The sequence below is a fragment of the Geotrypetes seraphini genome, chromosome 9, assembly GCF_902459505.1.
Source record: "Geotrypetes seraphini chromosome 9, aGeoSer1.1, whole genome shotgun sequence".
NCBI lineage: Eukaryota > Metazoa > Chordata > Amphibia > Gymnophiona > Dermophiidae > Geotrypetes > Geotrypetes seraphini.
The window spans coordinates 178,344,063-178,365,817 of NC_047092.1; the positions used below are offsets into that span (position 1 = coordinate 178,344,063).

The 21,755-nt window shown below is 46.1% G+C and overlaps 2 protein-coding genes across 6 annotated transcripts in view; one reads left to right on the forward strand and one right to left on the reverse strand.

The window, feature by feature from the left end:
* Nucleotides 1-18,491, forward strand: part of LOC117366333 (lactosylceramide 1,3-N-acetyl-beta-D-glucosaminyltransferase-like) — a 169,097-nt gene extending 150,606 nt beyond the window's left edge. For 4 of the 5 annotated variants that reach the window (XM_033957588.1, XM_033957589.1, XM_033957590.1 and 1 more), the window contains one exon: nt 15,839-18,491. In XM_033957588.1, the coding sequence (XP_033813479.1) occupies nt 16,105-17,241 (1,137 nt within the window). In that variant the 5' untranslated portion in view covers nt 15,839-16,104 and the 3' untranslated portion in view covers nt 17,242-18,491. Of the gene's footprint in view, nt 1-3,358; nt 3,395-15,838 lie in introns of those variants that run through there. The other variant, XM_033957592.1, reaches the window with a different exon arrangement.
* MCF2L2 (MCF.2 cell line derived transforming sequence-like 2) overlaps nt 1-21,755 on the reverse strand; it is a 306,030-nt gene that overhangs the window by 170,817 nt on the left and 113,458 nt on the right. The gene's annotated exons all lie outside the window — the stretch shown is intronic.

A 21,755-nucleotide genomic window follows, 5' to 3' on the forward strand; every position in this document is an offset into this window, starting at 1 on the left:
CATGATCCCCTTCTTAAGTATAATCTTCTTTTCCCTAGAGCTAGATTTTAAAAAAACTGCATTAAAAAACCGACGGGCTGCTCTCGCAGCCGTTATAGTAAGAATTGTAATTAAGTGAGTCATTTGTCAAAAAATGCTCATGCAGTGATGGGCAAATGTGCAGAATAAATGGAACCCCCCCCTTCCAACACCCTCCCACCTCCGCCAGCAGGAGAGAAGCCCAATGTCTCGAGACGACAACCAACACCCCCCCCAACTCCCCTCAGCAGTGGAAGAAATGCCCAATCTTTTCTGCCCAACTGACACACACCCCCATGGTGGGAGAAATGAGCAATTTCTCTTGCCCAACCAACATACACATCCCTGCCTGCAGAAGAGATGCCCAACCGACACACACACACCCCCCGCCCGCAGCAGGAGAGATGCCCAATCTCTACCACCCAACTGATAACCCCCAAACTTCTCTCAGCAGCGGGAGAATTGCCCACGCTTTCCCATCACCAAGCAAACCCCCCTGTGCCTCTAATGATCCCCACCCTCTCACCCTGCTGCAGGAGGGGAGTGGCTGTTGGGCAGGAGAAATTGGGCATCTCTCCTGCTGCGAAAGGCAGCTATAATATACACGCTCAAGAAGCGTGTTTTTACTACCCTCAATTTTTTTTAAAAAAAGACAATTTATAATTCTTACTGTAATTTTTTAATTTTTTTCATTAGCCACAGTCAGAACACACGCCACAAGATGCACTTTTAAAAGTGCTGTCACTGTACCAGCTTTGTCGTCAAAAGCCGACGCTGCTCTTGGAGAATGGCTCGGCGATTTTTAAGAATCCACCAGAGAGCTCATTTCATTAATGAAGAGCCCATTTGCATGGTAGTGTCGGAGACTTCTAGAAAGCTCGCTAAAGACCGAGATAAGCCATTTTGATAATCCGCCACTAAAATGCATGCAAGCTAAACCGTCAGAAACCAGTTTAGCGACCGCATTAAAGTTTTGAGAATCTGGGCCTCTTCAACTTCCAGCTTTCTCTCTGCCCCCTTTTTTCTACTCTCTCTTTTGTTCCTTCTTTCCCACCCCCTGAGCTTGTTATCTGATTAGGAATGTGCACCACTCATCACAGAGCAGGGAAGAGAACTGCTCCTCTTGGACTACCTCCTCGTTATCTACCAAATGAGATCAGGTTGCAGATATGAATTGTGTAGATGTATGGTATACTGTGCAGCTCAAATGAGAGCAGTGGATTCAAAAGATAATTCTGATTATATATATATATATATATATATATATATATATTGTATACAGCAGAGGTGCCCAATACGTCGATCGCGATCGACTGGTCGATCGCGGAGGCAACGTGGGTCGATCACGGAGCCATGCAATTTCCCTTCTCTTTTTTTCCCCTCCTAACCGGCATGCAATTAATCTGCCCTGTGGAGAACTCCGGCCAATCATAATTCCCTTCTCTTTTTCCCCTCCTGACTGGCATCCAATTAATATGCCTCTTGGAGAACATCGGCCAATCAGAGTACTGGTAGGGCGGGGTTAGAAGGTGAGCAGGGGATGGACTTTAGCACCGTACTACGTAAGCCAGAAGAGGTGCACAGGTGAAGTGCTTCCAGCTCTGGGCTGTTTGATGCCTGTGAAAACCGCCTGTTGTGGTAAGAGCCAAGCTTGGGAGGGTTGCTTCGGGACACAGTGCGAGTCCCTTTCCTAGAAACAAATTGGATAATCAGAGGACCAGTGGCGTACCAAGGGGGGTGGTCCACCCTAGGTGCACGCCCTATGAAGGTGCCCAGCCAGCCCACCGGGTCTGGAACCACTCTCCCTGCTCTACCGCTTTCCAGGACCAGCAGCAGCGGTAGTAAACTTTAAATTGAGTCATCGTGGAACTTTTCTGCACCTCCCCACGGCTGCTGGTCCACCCCCCCCCCCCCCCGACATCACTTCCTTGTTGGAGCAGCCGTGAGGAGGTATAGCAAGGTCCCGCGAAGACAACCGTATGTTTAAGTTTACAGCACTGAGTCACTTTTCTTACTGGAGCTGGGGTTCAATTAAATAAATTAATCGGCCGTGTGCGGTTTTTCAGGTTGCAGCACTATGGGGCTGGTGTTTGCCACCCACATAACTCACTCCTGAACCAGGGTAGGAAGATGATCCCACAGTCATTAAAATATCAACTTACTGTCGGCTGGGTTGGTTTTTCAGCTGGAGCTTGCTGTGATCTCATGGCCGTGTGTCAGTTTGAAGGTTGCAGCCTGCAGCACTTTAAAACTGGCCAAGATGACTTTATTAAACTCTTTAAGTGCTGCAGCCTACAAAATCACACACGGCCAAGACAACAAGGGTTTGCTACCAAGTGCTCAAGGGGAGGAGCAAATAGCAAAAAGCACAAAACAAATAAACCCTTCTCTTTCCTCTGTTAAATCTTATTTCCTCTTCATAGGAATAAGGTTAAGACTTTATTAACTCTAATTAAATCCTGGTGCCTGTGGCACAGGGTGACTAAAGTAGGGAAAATCCTGTTATAAATCCTGTGTTTTAGGGTAGCCACTGATTTGTTATAGAGCCTGCATTTTTGTTTAAAATATTGTGTTTTAGGGTGGTATAGAGCCTGTATTTCTTACTAGTTTTTAGCCATTGTGTCTACTGATTAGGTGGAGAAGGGAGGGGCTCTGATTTACTTCTAAGGTTAACTGCATTATCTTTGGGACAGTGCTGTGAACAAGGCTGCCCTGTGAACTTCTAAAAGCTAAGTTACTCAGCATTTCATATTCTGCTCTTTTCACTGTTTTTCAGGATTATATCTACTTAATTTCTCTTCTCCTCCCTGTTTCTTATTTAAAAAAACAAAAAAACACAAAAAAATAAACCCTTGTCTTTTCTTTGTTAAATCGTATTTCCTCTTTCCCTTTCCCTTCATAGGAATAAGGGTAAGACTTATAGTCCCACCAACCCCAGGGACCACTTTTCATATATAGAGACCCAAATAATCAGGACTACTCAAATCAAGTCACTTCACAACCAATCAAGATGACCTTTATTCTATGCAATCACTGTGGTGCTTTAATTCCAAGACATACTATTTGGAGGCTTAAGGCTTGCCCCATCTGTCTTCAACTTGCTAGTATTAAGGAGGAGCTCTGCAAACTTAAACAGGAATTGAATACAATTAAAGCAGCTTCCATCACTCCACAAAATCATACCAACTTACCACCTCTACCTCAAAGAATAAAACAGCCCAGGAATAAATGGGTCACAGTAGGCTCAGGAAGACTGCGACATGCAACACAGAAACATCCACCTTCACAAATATTACCTCTACAGAATTCCTTCGCTCCACTAGTGCACTGCGATACTCAAGAAAACAGAAGGGATGTGGGACTGGAACCAATGAAGGTAACTCAAGAGAACAAGCGCACCCTAAGCACAAATAACAAATAAAAAAGCCAAAACCAGAAAACTATTACTGTTGGGGGATTCCATCATCAGAGGCATTAACTTTGGAACACAAGGCAAGGAGACCAAAATAGTGAAATGTCTTCCAGGATCCTCAGCTACCAGGAATTCCAGGCAAATACAGACTATAATTAAGGAAGAAACTAAGGATTTAAACTGATGTTGTTATCCATCTGGGAACAAATGACCTGGCCAACAACTCCACACTTGCAGCATTTGTTCCATCTGGGAACAAATGACCTGGCCAACAACTCCACACTTGCAGCACAGAAAGCTTTTCGGGAGCTTGGTGAGGGCGTGAAACCTTTTGTAAAGACTTTAGCTTTTTCTGAAATACTACCTGCATATGGAAAGGGAGAGCAAAGAGTGAAAAACACAGAGGACTTTAATAGATGGCTCAAAGCCTAGTGTCATCAAGAAGGCTTCAGGTACATAGGAGGATGAGGAAATACATAGAAGGACAAGAAGCTATATTGCACTGATGGGCTACATATTACTACAGCAGGAAAAAGAAATTTAGACAATATTTTTCTAGGCATTTAAACTAGAAGGTGGGGGTGGTGTATGTACGAAGGACAATTATAGAGACCACCCCCTGCAAAAGAAAAGATATGATAGTAGTAAAGACTGCAACATAAACAATATCAGCGGAGGAAGTGACGTCACCGATGCGAACGGGAGCTTGATCTCAGAGCTCCGTTCGGGCCCGGTGCTAAATTGTCGAATTCGCTGTGAAAAAGGCACTAAACTTTATTTTCTGGCAGCGGGGAGGAGAGTGCAAGGAGCAGAGACCCCATGGCAACGCGCAAAAAACTCCCGACGGAGAAAACCGGCCAGCGCACGCTGGAACAAGCGCTGAGCCGGACAGCACGTGGCAGCGCGGGCCTGGAGTCCGGCGGCGGTGAGGCGGCGCACTTGAGTGGGGCTATAGCGGAGGTGGCTGCAATGGTAACCGAACCGGTCCCAGAGTGCTCCCCCGTGGACCCCCTAACCAAGATAGATATGCAGCGCTGGATTTCTGAAGTGAAAGCCGAGATTTCGGCCGTGGCGGTGCAGGTCCGGGAGGTGGTGCAGGAGCTGCGCACGGACCTCGTGGAAGTGGGCAACCGTGTAGAAGTGGTGGAAATGCGAATGGACAGCTGCGAGGAGACAGTGACCGGGATGCAGCGCTCCTTGGAGAGTGCCGCCGCGGATCATCAGCTTCTGCTAGATAAGGTGGAAGACCTGGAGAACCGCACCCGGCGTAATAACTTGCGGGTGCGGGGCTTACCTGAATTGCCGGAATATAAGGATGTCAGCGCTACCATAGTAACATAGTAACATAGTAGATGACGGCAGATAAAGACCCGAATGGTCCATCCAGTCTGCCCAACCTGATTCAATTTAAAATTTTTTTTTTTTTTTTTCTTCTTAGCTATTTCTGGGCGAGAATCCAAAGCTTTACCCGGTACTGTGCTTGGGTTCCAACTGCCGAAATCACTGTTAAGACTTACTCCAGCCCATCTACACCCTCCCAGCCATTGAAGCCCTCCCCTGCCCATCCTCCTCTAAACGGCCATACACAGACGCAGACCGTACAAGTCTGCCCAGTAACTGGCCTAGTTCAATCTTTAATATTATTTTCTGATTCTAAATCTTCTGTGTTCATCCCACGCTTCTTTGAACTCAGTCACAGTTTTACTCTCCACCACCTCTCTCGGGAGCGCATTCCAGGCATCCACCACCCTCTCCGTAAAGTAGAATTTCCTAACATTGCCCCTGAATCTACCACCCCTCAACCTCAAATTATGTCCTCTGGTTTTACCATTTTCCTTTCTCTGGAAAAGATTTTGTTCTACGTTAATACCCTTTAAGTATTTGAACGTCTGAATCATATCTCCCCTGTCCCTCCTTTCCTCTAGGGTATACATATTCAGGGCTTCCAGTCTCTCCTCATACGTCTTCTGGCGCAAGCCTCCTATCATTTTCGTCGCCCTCCTCTGGACCGCCTCAAGTCTTCTTACATCTTTCGCCAGATACGGTCTCCAAAACTGAACACAATACTCCAAGTGGGGCCTCACCAATGACCTGTACAGGGGCATCAACACCTTCTTCCTTCTACTGACTCCGCCTCTCTTTAAACAGCCCAGAATCCTTCTGGCAGCAGCCACTGCCTTGTCACACTGTTTTTTCACCTTTAGATCTTCGGACACTATCACCCCAAGGTCCCTCTCCCCGTCCGTGCATATCAGCTTCTCTCCTCCCAGCATATACGGTTCCTTCCTATTATTAATCCCCAAATGCATTACTCTGCATTTCTTTGCATTGAATTTTAGTTGCCAGGCATTAGACCATTCCTCTAACTTTTGCAGATCCTTTTTCATATTTTCCACTCCCTCTTCGGTGTCTACTCTGTTACAAATCTTGGTATCATCTGCAAAAAGGCACACTTTTCCTTCTAACCCTTCAGCAATGTCACTTACATACATATTGAACAGGATTGGCCCCAGCACTGAACCCTGAGGGACTCCACTAGTCACCTTTCCTTCCTTCGAGCGACTTCCATTAACCACCACCCTCTGGCGTCTGTCCGACAGCCAGTTTCTGACCCAGTTCACCACTTTGGGTCCTAACTTCAGCCCTTCAAGTTTGTTCAACAGCCTCCTATGAGGAACTGTATCAAAGGCTTTGCTGAAATCCAAGTAAATTACATCTAGCATATGTCCTCGATCCAGCTCTCTGGTCACCCAATCAAAAAATTCAATCAGGTTCGTTTGGCACGATTTACCTTTTGTAAAGCCATGTTGCCTCGGATCCTGTAACCCATTAGATTCAAGGAAATACACTATCCTTTCTTTCAGCAACACTTCCATTATTTTTCCAACAACTGAAGTGAGGCTCACCGGCCTGTAGTTTCCTGCTTCATCCCTGTGACCACTTTTATGAATAGGGACCACATCCGCTCTCCTCCAATCCCCAGGAATCACTCCTGTCTCCAGAGATTTGTTGAACAAGTCTTTAATAGGACTCGCCAGAACCTCTCTGAGCTCCCTTAGTATCCTAGGATGGATCCCGTCTGGTCCCATCGCTTTGTCCACCTTCAGTTTTTCAAGTTGCTCATAAACACCCTCCTCCGTGAACCACTACTACTTTGCTTCGCTGGCTGTTGCAGAATGACACTCTGGAGCCGGGTCTTGAGCGTGCTCATCGGGCACTGGGGCCCCGCACATCTGATCAGCCTAAAGATATTGTGCTGTGTCTACAGAGCTTTGTGCTTAAAGAACAGATCTTCCGTAGAGCCCGAGAAATGGGCACGGTGACCTGGGAGGGTCACCGGCTGGAATTCTATCAAGATCTGGCAGCAAGTACACTCCAGAAGCGCAGGGCGTTCCGAGAAGTGACTAAGGCTCTGCAGCGTAGCAATCTGCGCTACCGTTGGACTTATCCGTTTGGAGTGGTCATTACTATCAATGGAGTGCATACCAGAGTTACTACAGTTCGTGAAGCCCGAACCCTTCTGCAACAAGCAGGCATCGAAGTTCCGGAGGAGCCTGCTTCTTCCGTGGGTGCGGGGCCCAGTCGCGTGGGGCTCCCTACCGCCTCTAGATGGCAGCGAGTGGATTGAGGATCCCGAAGTGGGAGGGGGGGCCGAGGTGGTGGCCCCTCGCTTCAGAATACTGCTTCCGCTTAAAGTAGTCTCCCTTGCTGGAGGGCTGCTAACTTTGCTTTGCTGTTCCTTCCCCCTTGCGCTACCGGAGGGCTGTTCCTCCTGTGGGGGTGAAGTTTGCCCTGGGTGACTGTGCTCCTATGTTCTAGTTATGGGGAGGTGTTCTTGGAGGGACATTTCTGGACTGGATATGCTGTGGGGGGGTGGGGTGCAGAGGGAGAGTTTGGAGGGATAGCGGGTTGGAGGTGGGGAGTGGATTGTGGAGGGTGGATGGGCGGATGTGTTTGATCTGGGGTGGGTGATGTTTGTTATTTGATAATTTTGTCTAGTTGTGGGGTGGTGTGACAAGGGCCTCGGGGATTGTTACATTCCTTGTATGTTGGTGGGAGATCTGTGGACTCTCACATGGGGGAGAGGGGGGTGGAGGTGGGGGGGGAGTGGGTTGCTGGGGAGACAGGGGCTGGGTAGGATCTTTCTCTTTTTGGTATTCTTTGCAATATGGGGGGTTTTAGGTTAGTCTCCTACAATGTTCGGGGTCTCAATTCTCCCAATAAGAGGAGGGCTTTATATAGGGAGCTGATCCGTTTGAAAGCGGATGTTTGCTTTGTTCAGGAAACACATCTGCTCCCAACTCATGAATATCTGGTTCGGGATTCCTGCTTTCCTCAGTCATTTTGGGCCTCTAGGGTGGGTACATCTAAGAGGGGAGGGGTGGGCATTCTCATCCGTATGGGACTTCGGAGTGAAGTGCAAAGGGTGATTAGGGATCCTCAGGGGCGGTATATCATGTTGGAGATCCTCATTGAGGGGTGTTTATATTCTTTGGTCAACGTCTATGCCCCTAATGAGGGTCAGGGGGCCTTCATTCGCGATCTGGTACCTCGCATTCTCCGATTCAAGGGGGGAGCTTTGGTTTTGGGTGGGGATTTTAATCTTACGGTGACTCCGCATTTGGATAATTCGGGGAGGGCGGACCATTATGGGAGGAGGGAGCGCAAGGCGTTGAAGGAGGCGCTGGCTGCTCTGAATGTAGTTGACAGTTGGCGCTGGCTGCATCCTTTGGATAGGGATTACACATACTTCTCTGGGCTACACATCACTTACTCTAGAATAGATGCTTTATTTGTTGAGCGGGGGCTGCTTCGTCGGGTTGAATCGGCGGGGATAGAAGCGATTACGTGGTCGGATCATGCTCCTGTGTGGACCCGATTCCGGGGGGAGGGGGGTAGCTCGGGAATGAAATTTTGGCGTTTGAATGATAGTCTCCTCGACGACCCGGAGGTCGTGGTTCAAATTGAGGGATGGTTACGGGAGTATTTGGAGATGAATTTGGATTGTGGGGCTTCGAAGGAGGCGGTTTGGGAGGGTTTGAAGGCTACGTTGAGGGGCAGATTGATTGCTTTGGCCTCAGCTGGGCAGCGTAAACGTAGGGAGGAAGCGGCGGTCTTGTTGCATACTATTGGGAGGCTGGAGAGTCTTCATAAACGCCGACCTTGGGATGTAGTGTTGCGGGAACGTTTGTTCCAGGCACGCAGAGATCTCCAAGCATTGGATCTGGAGCGTCTACGTTTCAATTTGCAGTTATTACAACAAAAATACTTTGAGTTTTCTAATAAGGCTAGCCGACTGGTAGCCCATCGATTGAAGATGAGGCAGACGCGCAATCAAATACTGTCTGTTCGGGCGGCTTCGGGAACACTGTTGCGTAAAGATGAAGATATCCGAACACGTTTTGTAGAATACTACTCGCACCTATATTCCCCGGAGGCGGCTGGGTCCCCGCCTGCTCTTGATGATTATTTAACCTTGGTGGGAATGCCTAGGATTGCACTGGCGGATGTGGCCCGGCTTGATCGTCCCCTCACGTTGATTGAGGCTCGAGGTGCTTTGCGTTCAATGAAACTTGGCAAATCACCTGGGCTGGATGGCATTACTGTTCGCTATTACAAGCGGTTTCAGGATCTGTTGTTGCCTCCCCTGCTCAGCTTTCTTAACTCCTTGGAGGGTACCAGTGCGCTACCGTTTTTCATGCGTTTAGCGGGTGTTACAGTGTTGGCCAAAGCGGGGAAAGACCCCCTTCATTGTGCTTCCTATAGACTGATATCCTTGCTAGGGGTGGACACGAAGATATTTACACGGATTTTGGCAGACAGACTGATGAATTGGATACCTCGGTTGATACATCCGGATCAATCGGGCTTTGTGGTGGGGAGGCAGGTGGGGGATAACACGCGTAGGGTGTATAACCTGTTCGAGCGGGCGCGGTGTAGTGGGCGGGAGGCGGTCTTCTTATCGGTTGATGCTGAGAAGGCTTTTGATAGGGTTTCCTGGCCCTTTTTGTTTCGGGTGTTAGTTGCGTGCTCTGTTGGAGTGGCAAACGCAAGACCCTAAGCTGTGGGTGGAGCTTGAGCAACGCCTGTCTGTTGGGGTTCCCCTGCTGCATAGGCCTTGGGTACCTGGGAGGATACGGCTCGAGCGAGCATTGTCATCTGTTGATACCGCTTTACGGGTCTGGAAGATGACTCGGAGCTGTCTGTTATTGAGTAGGCGCCATTCTTGGTATACGCCACTGCGTTATAATGTGGCCTTTGCGCTGGTTGGGGAGTGGGCGACTTTGCTAGGTGGGAGTCTCATGGACTGGTGTGTGTGGGTCAATTGTGGGATCCGCTGTCGGGCGGTCTTAGATCTTTCGCTGAGCTGCAGGGTCGGTATGATCTTCTGGATCGGGATTTGTTCCCCTACTTGCAGGTGGTTCACTATTTGCGGGCCTCGGGGGCCCTCCGGGACTTACGGGCGGGAAAGACCCCATTTGAGTTATTGTTGGGCCCGACACTCCGAAAGGGTACTTTGTCTGCTATATACAGGTGTCTTAATGGTCGGGGGGTTCGACCCTTGCCTTATATGCTAGCCTGGGAAGGGGATTGGGGATCTGATATTTCGTTGGAGACCTGGGGAGATATCTGGAGAGAAGTCGCTTCGGCGGGCATTGCAGCTTTGTTGGTTGAGAATGGGTATAAAGTCCTCTTCAGGTGGTATTATACGCCTGAGGCTATGGCTCATTGGCGCGGAGGGGCGAATGCTCTTTGTTGGAGGGGATGTGGGGAGGTGGGCACCTACTTACACATGTGGTGGTCTTGTGGGCGGGTGAGTGGTTTTTGGAATGAGGTGTTCTCTCGGGTCTCCCGGATTCTTGCATGGCGGGTTCCAGTTGACTGGAGACATGCCCTGTTGTTTTGGCACCAATTGGATCTGGATGGGGGAGACTCTCTATTTTGCAAATTAGCCTTCACTGCTGCCCGGTTGGCTGTAGAGTCCTTGTGGAATCAGGGGCGTTCTCCCACTTGGCATATGGTGGAGCAGCGCTTGACTACCTGGCAGCTTCTCTACCAGTTGACGGCCTTAAGGCATGGTAAACACCATGGCTATGCACATGTCTGGCGCCGGTTTCGGGCCTCTATAGGGATTAGTGGGAGGGGAGAGCGGGGGGTTGGGTTGGTTGGTTAATTGGGAGTTTGAGCTTGGGGAGACTCTATTATTACTAATTTTCTGGGTGAGATTATGAGATCCTTTCTCTTTGGGTGGTGTGATCATTTGGTACTCAGGGTAATCTAGCACTAAGGAAAGGACTGTGGAAAAAAATTTATGGCAATAGACATTTGGAGCATAGAGGTTACAGAGGAGGAGTTTCAGACCCCACACCTCCCCCAAAACTTGAAGTTGTTTATGTAACGTAAAGGGCAACCGTTTTTGCAGCAGGATCACCACCCCACGCTGCCGCCCACTAAATGTGGAGGAATAGACTTCCCCAACCCAGTTCTTCCGCAACTTAGCATGTTCAGTCTGAGTGAGATGGGTCTCCTGCAAGTAAGCGATGTCCGCACCCACCTTATGCAAGCTAGTCCACCTTATGCGAGCCCGCTTAATGGGAGAGTGGATACCATCTACATTAAATGAGATCACCTTCAAGTCCACCATGACAAAAGAAAGCAGAGGGAAACGGATACAAAAATACAGCGGGGATAGAGAAAAAGAAGAAGAAAAACCCTCCTCCCACCCCCATTCAGAATCAAGAAAGGCTCAGCCAGGCTCATTAGGCAACTCTGGTTCCGAGCCAGCAGTGGTGGATTAAAATAGAGCGGGTCAAGCCTCCCAGCCGAGCTTCACCGCTCCCAGAAAGAGAAGTCGCAGCCTCAATTCCCTAGGTACCCCCACCCAGCCCCACCCAGCCCCAACAATCATCCCCCATACATACACCCCCCCACACTCACATCCAACTCTCCCCCGACCCCCCCATCCCACTTCCCCCCTCCCCTGCCCCCCAAAGCATGCTCACCTCGTCAGCACACAATCCCAGAAACAGTCCCCCCAGCCTACCAGGAGAACCCCCGCCCCTCTCTCCCCCCAAAAAAACACTCCTGCAGCCCCCCGTCCGCTAAGTCCAGTGAACCAAACTTTAACGACAGGTGTGGTCTAGAATCCCAAGTAAGGGCAGGTGGAGTCACAATGCCGGAGACCCCAGCAGGTGAAGCAAGCGGCAGGGACTCTCCAAGTTTCAAGTTTATTAGAAATTTGATGAATCGCTTATTTATAATTTACTAAGCGAATTACAGTAAAATCCAAAGTAAGCATACAACATACAATTTAAAAATTCAACTAAAAAAAAGGGATTGGACGAACAGACAAGACTGAATACGAAGGGAGTAAAGGGGTAAAGTTACAAAATTAATAATTTTGAAGAAAGAAAAAGAACTATAGAGGGAAAAAAACATAAGGAGGGGTATCCATTTTTTCTTTCTTTTATTTTTTGATTTTTGGTAGGGAGTCTACTGCACTGTATATATTCCATTCAGAGGATAAAAGCATGTTTAAACAAAAAAGTTTTAAAATTATTTTTAAAACGGCTAATGTCTTTTTCATCTCTTATGTATTGGGGTAGGGAGTTCCAGACCTGGGGGGGGGGGGGCACTATTGAAAACATATCATGACGTCTAGTGCCAATAACTTTTAAAGAAGAGACTATGAGTAGTCCTTGGGCCATAGAATGAAGAGAGCAGGATGTGTTATACGGAATAAGTATCCTATTTATAAATTGCGGTTCGCTTGTAGATAAGGTTTTAAATACTAGGAGTAGAATTTTAAAGGTAATGCGATGGTTAATGGGAAGCCAGTGTGAATCGACCAGGAAAGGAGTTACATGATCATATTTTTTACCGTTGTGAATAAGTTTAACGGCAAGGTTTTGAATTATCTGTAAACGTTTCTTTTCTTTTTGAGTAATGTTTAATAGTAACGAATTACAATAGTCCAGCTTGGCAATGACGAGTGAGTGTATAAGAATATTCAGGGATTTTGGTTCCAGAAACTTGGAAATAGAACGAATCATACGTAATCGATAAAAACAAAATTTAATAAAGTTATTTATGTGCTCATGATAAGAAAAATTATCGTCGATGATGACCCCAAGTATTTTTAATGATGAAACTAAATCGATATGAATATTGTTAATGGTGAAGGGAGTGCACAACGTTATTCCTTGTTTCCATGGGAAGAGTAGGGCCTTTGTTTTTTTAATATTTAGCGATAGTCTGTTAGAGTTAAGCCAATTTTTGATTATCTCTAGTTTTTTGTTAATCTGATATATCTCTTCCAAATTTTCTGGATTTGAAGGATGAGACAGTTGAATATCATCTGCGTAAGTATAAATAGTAAAGCCTATAGATTGGCATAGACTTAGTAAGGGTGAAAGAAAAATGTTGAACAGTATGGCTGGGCTGCGCCAGCTGCCCGAAGAGCTGATAAAAGGAGGAGGCTTCATGCTGGACTCAGCAGCTTCTGGCAACGAAGAGTGTCAAGCCCCTGGAACTCTGCCCGGGCCTCAATGATACATAGAGTCCTGCAAAGGCCCCCGGTCTGCGGGCAGTCCAAGTAATCTCCCCAAAGCATAATAAAGGTAGATACAAAATACTCGAGCGGCCAGCTCAAGCAGGCATCTTCGCCAGCAAAGTCCTGGCCTCCTCAGCCATAAACACGATGTGGGTCGCTCCATCATGCCAGACCTGCAGCTTGGCCGGGAACACCAGTGCGAACCACATCCCTCTGTTGTGCAGGTACGTGCAGAACGGCGCCATGATCTTGCGCTGGACGGTGACCCTCATCGAGTAGTTGTTAAAAACCAATACCCGGGACCCCTCATAATCTAAGGCCCCAGCCTTGCGGTAGGCCTGGAGAATCAGCTCCTTCTCCCGCCAGTTAGTATAGCGGGCGTTAGCCATTCGCACTCTTCTCCAATCTGCGGATTTAGCACCGATGCGATGGGCTCTCTCGCACCCATAGCGAGTCGCACCCTCGGACAGATCCAGTTTGGCCGGCAGCCAGGTGGTGACGATGTGATACAGCTCCTGATCCGCCACCGTTTCCGGGATTGTTTCAGCGGCTCCAGTTCTCCTGCTCCTCCAGTTTGTCTTCTAGCTCCCGTGTCGTTTTCCGGAGCTCCGCCATCTGCGTCACCAGGCTTGTGCATGTGTCCTCCTGATCGGACACCCGCTGCTCCACCTCCGTCAAACGTCGGCTGTGGGAATCAAATTTTTTGTGCATCTCATCCACAGCCGACTGGATTTTATTGAGCCGATCAGCCAACGCCGCGAACACAGACCTGGTAATGTCCGTGATCCAGTCCCCAGCCGGGATTGTAAAAGTGGCTGGTTTCGCCGCCATCTTGGAGGCTGTAGTCGAAGGTTTGTCCTGGACACTATGGACCGATTTTACGGGCATTCCCGATTCGGAAGCTGATCCCCGAAGGCGCTACCGCATAGCAAGGGGGGTTACTTAGCCGGGGGAAGGAAAAAATACCCGGGGAGATGCAGGAAAAAGCAGAGATATTCATGGTTTTTCACTGAGGGGAGTGGGAGCTCTCTTTCTGCATGTCCGACTAGGCAGGCTGCATCACGTGACCCCCCGATCCCCAGCTCATAATTAGAAATTTGCATAATATGGGCCACTGGCATGGCTGAACCATTGATGGTACTCCCTACAAATGGGAGCCCCCTGCCTTCAGTTTGCCCTTACATTGCTTCACTGGGTCACAGCTGCAGAGTCACCGGAGCCCAGATAAGCAAGTATCCAGATGATAGTTTTGGGCCAGTGGAAGCTAGGACTGACACAGTCGGAACAGGGCAGGCTTGGCACAGTAAATAAGTGAGGCTAAAAATCCAAAGCAGTATGTGGCCTAGCTGGGAAACAGCAACAAGGCAGAGTATCATGTATACTACAGGAGCTGTTACGCTGTGGCGAGTGCTAAAAACCGTGCTACGATTTTGTAAAAAGGGGGGGGGGGGTATTTGTGATTACATATTCCATACTGGGCAAAGGTGTTTTCTGTGTTCTGTGTGTACAAAAGACATGATTCTCTGTTAGCATTGACTGTGCAGGAACAATCTGTACTAGTCTGGCTTATTTAGCTTTTCAATGGGTGTATTGATGTTCTTCTGCTCACTGCAGTATGTAAGATGTTGCCTTTTCCTTCTTGTGCGATATGTGGCTTGTTACTAAAAATCATGCTTTTCATATAGATGAGGGGGTATCAAAAACTGATGGGCCCCGGGTGTCACATATGCTAGGTACGCCACTGCAGAGGACTGGATTAGAACCTGCATTCCAGCCCTGTTTCATACTGTTATGCAAGATAAACAATATATATTTAAAATATAAAGTACACTCGGTATATATATATATAAATAAATAAATCTTTAGCATTTTTATTGTTGGTACATCATTTTGACTTGGTCATTTTAAAAGTAGCTCGCAAGCCAAAAAAGTGTGGGCACCCCTGGTATACAGTGTGCGTGTGTGTGTGTGTGTGTGTGTGTGTGTATATATATATATATATGCAATTACATCACTTTCTTGTCCAGAGATAAATAAAAAGAGATTTGACATTGATATGTGAACATTTCATAAGAAAGAACTGAATATTTCATGGGGTGTCCTAATTTTTTCACATGACTGTATATATCCTCTATAATAAAACCCTTACCCGCGCATGTACAGTTGAAACGGCGTGATCCCTGCCGCTGTGATTTGTGTTTCCATGCTGTGTTCCATTTGCGGCACACAGCGGCTTGCGGCGTATGCAGTGGCATGTGACGCGTGCAGTGGTGAGAGCAACGGCAGGAGGGTGTCTTTGAGGTGCAAGGCGTCCAGCTGCTACTGCTGCACAGGGAAGTGGAAGGGGGGAAGGAAAAGGGGCTGCTTGGGGGGGGGATGCTGGGGGGCAGGCAGCAATCTTGGTATGCTCGGGAGGCCAGAGAGAGATAGGCAGGGGGCCAGGGAGAGAGACAGACAGAAAGAATGACAGACAGGGGGCCAGAGAGAAAGACAGATAGACAGTAGCCAAGGAGTGAGAAAGAAAGATAGACAGACACATCTATTCTAGCAGCCATTAATGTAACAGGCTTAAAGACTAATATATATATATATATAACTCAAGGATAAACTGCTGAAAAGTACAAATACAAACAGAGAATAATGGAGTCACACTAGGTATGATATGCCCCTCATGCTATCAAGCCTTAGCATGCTCCCGCACAAACGAAAAATGAAAAAAGAAAAATAATACATGAAAATATGAACAAAATATTTTCCCTTCAAAAATTTAGATTGGTACCACTGTTAACATATCAAATTTGATTTGGGGGCACAGTTAATAAATCAGTAACATTTTTCTGCTTCATATTCCACAGATCCCTGGGGTCCCTACATGGAGAAATCTAAGTATCAGGAGCAGTAGCAGTATCTGAAAAAGATGAAATGTCAATGTGGAAGAGATTTCATGCACGGTCCTCACACTTTAGTGCCTTCCATGATTGCCATCTGTGCAGAAAATTGTTGACAAATGTGATTCAAGTGCACTCTAGTTGGCATTCTAGTTTGAAGTAATTCCAAATTTTCCCTGCACAAAATTCTCCAACTTTGAACTTGTGGAACACGTGAAGAGGATTTTTTCAGAATGATTATTGGTGCCAGGAGAGTTAGAAAACTGAAATTTCTGCAAATATTTGCTTCTTGTTTCATACTGTATGTCATGCTTTTGTGGGAACTGCAGGATACCACAGTTGTGGGCCATATAAAGTCTATTCCCTACAGATACCTTATAAATAATTACAAGTTTATAAATGATAGCTTGTCTATCAACAAGAGCAAAATATATATGATGCCACGGTACAAATACTTGATTAACCACAAGGAAAAATGTCAAGCGCAAGATGTTCTTCTTCTGTTATTTGTAAAGTCTTCACCTGAAAGCAGAGACAGGCGAGATGCGATTCGGCAAACTTGGGGCAATGAGAAGTACATATTTTCACAATATGAAGCCAATATTAAAATCATGTTTGCTCTAGGAGTACAGAAAGACCCTGTGAACAGACAAAAGCTGCAAGCAAAACTTAAATGGGAAGACCAGCAGTACAATGATCTCATTCAGCAAGATTTTCTGGATACCTTTCACAATCTAACTCTGAAATTAGTTTTTCAGTTCGAGTGGGCAAATACCTATTGCTCCCATGCAAAGTTCATCATGTCAGCAGACGACGACATTTTTATCCACACTCCCAATCTTATTTCATATTTGCAAAGTCTGGAGAAAACTGATGTTAAAGATTTGTGGATTGGAAGAGTCCATCGAGGATCCGCTCCCAGAAGGGACAGAAATAGCAAGTATTATATTCCATATGAAATATACCAGCAGTTGTCTTATCCTGATTATACATCTGGAGCTGCATATCTCATTTCTGGAGACGTAGCAGCAAAAGTGTTTGAAGCTTCACAGACGCTCAATACTAGTTTTTACATAGATGATGTATTTATGGGGCTGTGTGCCAACAAAATAGGAATTGTTCCTCAGCATCACTTGTTTTTCTCTGGGGAAGGAAAAACTCCATACCATCCTTGCATTTATAGCAGAATGATGACTTCACATGGACATGTAAAAGATCTTTATTATCTTTGGAAGGAGGCTACCAGTCATAACGTTAAGGCGACATCTACTGGGTTTTGGGGTGGTATATACTGTAGATTGGTGAATATAATGCTACTTTGCAGGCCGCACTATGTGGACACATATTCCTGTTTCGCCGCATGGTCCTAATACTTGAATTTCTCTTTAGAAGGACCCTGTAAGCCAAAAACAAAATAATTCCTTCTCCTATCACAGCATAAACTGCTTTGTAAGGCAAGAAATAGTTTCAAGTGAGTTTCAACTCACTTGCAACTACAGAAGTAGTCAACGTGATAGCGTAACTTGAGAATAGATAGAAATATTTGATATTTCAGAATATTTCTGTGCATCACTTTGTTAGAGCTGACCTGAATGTTTCCCAGGTTTTGCACTACCATCACTAGAATGTTGTTGAGGGGAGTGGAAATGTTTTTCTTGCATTCCATCCTGGTAAAAATGATTGAAAGAAGCTGCCTTTAATTCATCGCCTTTAAAAACACATTGTTTCATAGAAGTGTAACAGTTAAATATTTACAGTAGCACTTCTGGAATTTCTGGCACCAGATAGGACACCACCTAAGACTTAGGAGTTAAAAAAAATCTTAATTACTGTTAAGCTAATTCTTTAAGAGGAACTAATTCAGTTTACCTAAAACCTCCTCCTCCTCCACAACACAATATATTCCCGTTTTCTCTTTACCAGGACATAAGGAACTGTGAGCAAACTTGTATGTTCCCAGAAAATTCATGGGTCATGAGCAAAATGGGATAACCTTCCAGTTTACAAATTGGATGCGAACAGTGTAATTTTATAGCAGGGTACTTGGGCATGTGGGTACCCACATAGGTGCTTTTTAATAAAGGCAACCAGGTGCCTATGTCTTTATAAAAAGCTACATTGCAGATATGGACATTAATACCTTCTCAAGAACACGTGTTAAATGTCTGTGTCTAGATTATTCAACTATGTGTATAAATTAACATATATTCTAAATTGTGTGCATACTTGCAAACTCTGCCCCTGTACACACCACACCCGTCTGCAAAAGAGGCACCATTGTGTTGCGCGTATTTTTACACTGGCCAGTTAGGTGCAAAAACGATAAAATTATCTCCAAAAAGCAAAGATTAGGCTCAAGGTTAGTTGAGAACCTCTCAGAAAGGAGGTGTTTTTAAAAAAATAATGCAAGAATGACTTGAATGTTGCCCAAGTAGATAATTGGCTGCAGGTAAGCTTGCTAGTAAACAGCTGACAATACAAGTTGTGGATGATGGATTTGTTTTGGTGGCCTATGTAGAATTTAGGACTCGATTTCAAGAGCTATGCCCCTTTTCTTATGCCAGTTCAGCATGGCTCTGGAAAACTCAGCAACTTTTTATTGCCCTTACCCAGGGGGAGGCAATTCCAGTCCTCGAGAGCCGGAGCTAGGTCAGGCTTTCAGGATATTCACAATAAATATGCATGAGATAGATTTGCATCTCAAGGAGGCAATGCATGCAAATCCATCTCATACATATTCCTGATGGAGATCCTGAAAACCTGACCTTGCTCCGGCTCTTGAGGACCGGAATTGCCTACCCCTGCCCTAACCTAATACATTTGCATCACAGCGTCTTCATTGGATCTTTTCTTTCTACTTCAAGGCACAGTACTGCACATTTAACAAGTACAATAAATTCACTTTTTGCTCTTACTTCTGCCAGTTTTATGATGGAGCAGTGACTTCTGAACCTTTTTGATACATTAAGGACCCTATTTACAAAGATAAAAATGGGGGAAAACCTTTAAGATATAGGTTCCTTGATGCCTAAAGTAAATTTGATTCTTTCAGGACATAAATTGCTAAGCAATACTCTCCTCATTGACTCCTGTTGCTGCTGCTATTATTATAGCCGATTGGTGGAGGAAGGGTGAAATAACTGGATTAATACAGGGTGCTACTATGTTATAGCACTTCAGTAAGTTGTATCTTATACCAACTGATTTTTAGTGTGGCTTAGTAATTCTTTCCCACTGACTGGAAAAGATTACCTAAGTGTTAAGGTTTCTGTATAAAAAAAAATTGCAATACCAGTAGAAAACTTAATACTTTATAAAATATCTTTGTAGAATGTGAAGAGGGGCACCGTATTGGCAGTGCTTGGATTGCCTGATTTATTTATCCCAAACTCCCTTGAAGTTGATTTGAAATTGATGGCTACTAAGGTTAAAATCATATACATTGGTACCTCGGTTTACGAGTGCACCGGTTTGCGAGTGTTTTGCAAGACGAGCAAAACATTTGCAAACTTGGTGCCTCGTAAACCGAGCGCGCCTCGATTTGCGAGCGCCCCCCCCTGCAAACCGGCACCCTCCCCCCTGTAATCCGGCACCCCCCCCTCGCCGCGAACTGAGGTCCCCCCAACCCACCTGAACCCTCTTCTTACTTTGATGTAGCCTCCGCACTGGCACCAGCATGTCCTGTGCTGTGCTGTGCCGGTGCTGGAAGATCTGCCTCTGGTGCTGGGCCTTGAGCATGTGTGCATGCTCAAGGCCTGAGAGTTCACGTCGAACGTCCAACGTGAATTCTCAGGCCTTGAGCATGCGCACATGCTCAAGGCCCAGCACCGGAGGCAGATTTTCGGGCACCGGCACAGCACAGGATATGCTGGTGCCGGTGCGGAGGCTATATCAAAGTAAAAAGAGGGTTCGGGTGGGTTGGGGGGACCTCAGGTCGCAGCGGGGGGTGCCCGATGGCGGCGGGGGAGGGTGCCCGATGGTTGCGGGGGGGGGAGGGTGCCGGTTCGCGGGGGGGGCCTTCGGGGGGAGCAATGCCAATTCTCGTGGGGGGGGCAGCAGCGCTGCTGGCCTCGGGGGGAGGGTGGAGGGTGGGAACCTATCAAAGCGAGTTTCCATTATTTCCTATGCGGAAACTCGCTTTGATAAACGAGCATTTTGGATTACGAGCATGCTCCTGGAACGGATTATGCTCGTAATCCAAGGTACCACTGTACCTTTCATTGCTTCTTCCTATGGAATTCTTGATAATCTTTGGTTTGCCATATTTATTTTTCATACTAATGGACCCACAGAAATCAAATACTGGTGCTTTAAGGAATTGCTCAAATACTTTTCTTATATATGAAGCAACTAATGGACAATCTATCTCTAGCATGCAGTATTTTACCTAGAAAATTAACAGTGAGGAATATATTTACTAAGCTGTGTTAGATGTTAATGTGTCCTAACACCTAATGGCACTGAGATGTCCAGCGGTAATTGCCAAATTAATGCGCACTAATCTGTGTGCTAAAATGTGTTTTTATTTTTGGGGGGAAGGAGGCATGTTGGGGGCAGAAAATGGGCATTCCTGTGCTAAACAGCACGTCCACATTAGCTTGTGCTAACCGGCTAGAGCAGCATTTCTGCGTGAGCCTTTACCACTCACAAAATGGGTGGTGGTTAAGTGCTGACACCGTAACTTATTATGATGGCCACGCATGAATGGCAGCATCGGCACCATTAATTTAAAAAAAAAAAAAAATTTGAAAATTGGCCAATTTAAGACTGTAAAACTAACTCCACTAAGCAAAAAGCTGCACACGATACTAAATAGAAACCACAAACAGCATCAAAAAAAGGTCTAATGGACCTTCAAAGTAACTAACTTCTGTCTCGAGTACTGGACTACCAATCATATGTCATGTAAATAATAGGGATTTGATGATGGTGTGCAGGTGGAGGTTATTAGACCTTCACCTTAGCATGTGAGTGCTGGAGATATTTTTCTCCTTTCGCTGGTCCTTCACACTGAGACTCCCTCCTTTTTTCAATAATATTATTTATATGGCATATGATTGGTAGTCCAGTACTCGAGACAGAAGTTAGTTACTTTGAAGGTCCATCAGTCCTTTTTTTGATGCTGTTTGTGGTTTCAATTTAAGACTGTGGCAAAAATGGCTTTAGTGAGCAGGAAACCTCTACTTTTTGCTGCTGCATCTTCGTAAAAAGGCCCCTTATGCGCTAAGCAGTTGCAAAATTTAGCATATGCTAACTGCTCAGTTACTGCATAGTAAACAAGCTCTGTAGGGTAGCACTAGCAACCTTTTGAGTTTGGTTGCATTTTTTTGAAGAGTTCATCTGCCATGTACAAACAATACAGTTCTCTTTTATCAACTTATTCCTGTGGAAAGATCAGTTGTAGGGAGTCCAAATAATCTACTATGATCTAGGCTGTTTCAAACTCTTTCTGAAAGTATATATTTGTTAATTTCTCACTCTTTAGATTTATTTCAGTGAAAGTGTAAGATTTTCATAGACTTGTGCAACATTCTGGGTCTCAGCAGCTTCCTCTTCTGAATGTTATCCTAGTGCAGGAGTAGGCAATTCCGGTCCTCGAGAGCCGGAGCCAGGTCAAGTTTTCAGGATATCCACAATGAATATGTATGAATGGATTTGCATGCACTGCCTCCTTGAGATGCAAATCTATCTCATGCAGATTTATTGTGGATATCCTGAAAACCTGACCTGGCTCCGGCTCTCGAGGACCGGAATAACCTACCCCTGTCCTTGTGCAACATTCCTAGGATTCTCTGCTGCTAAGAGCAACTGAGAAGCTCACCTAGGCTATAATGCACTTAGGTTTTCCAATCCCTAGCAGGACTATTGCTAAATCATATGGGTG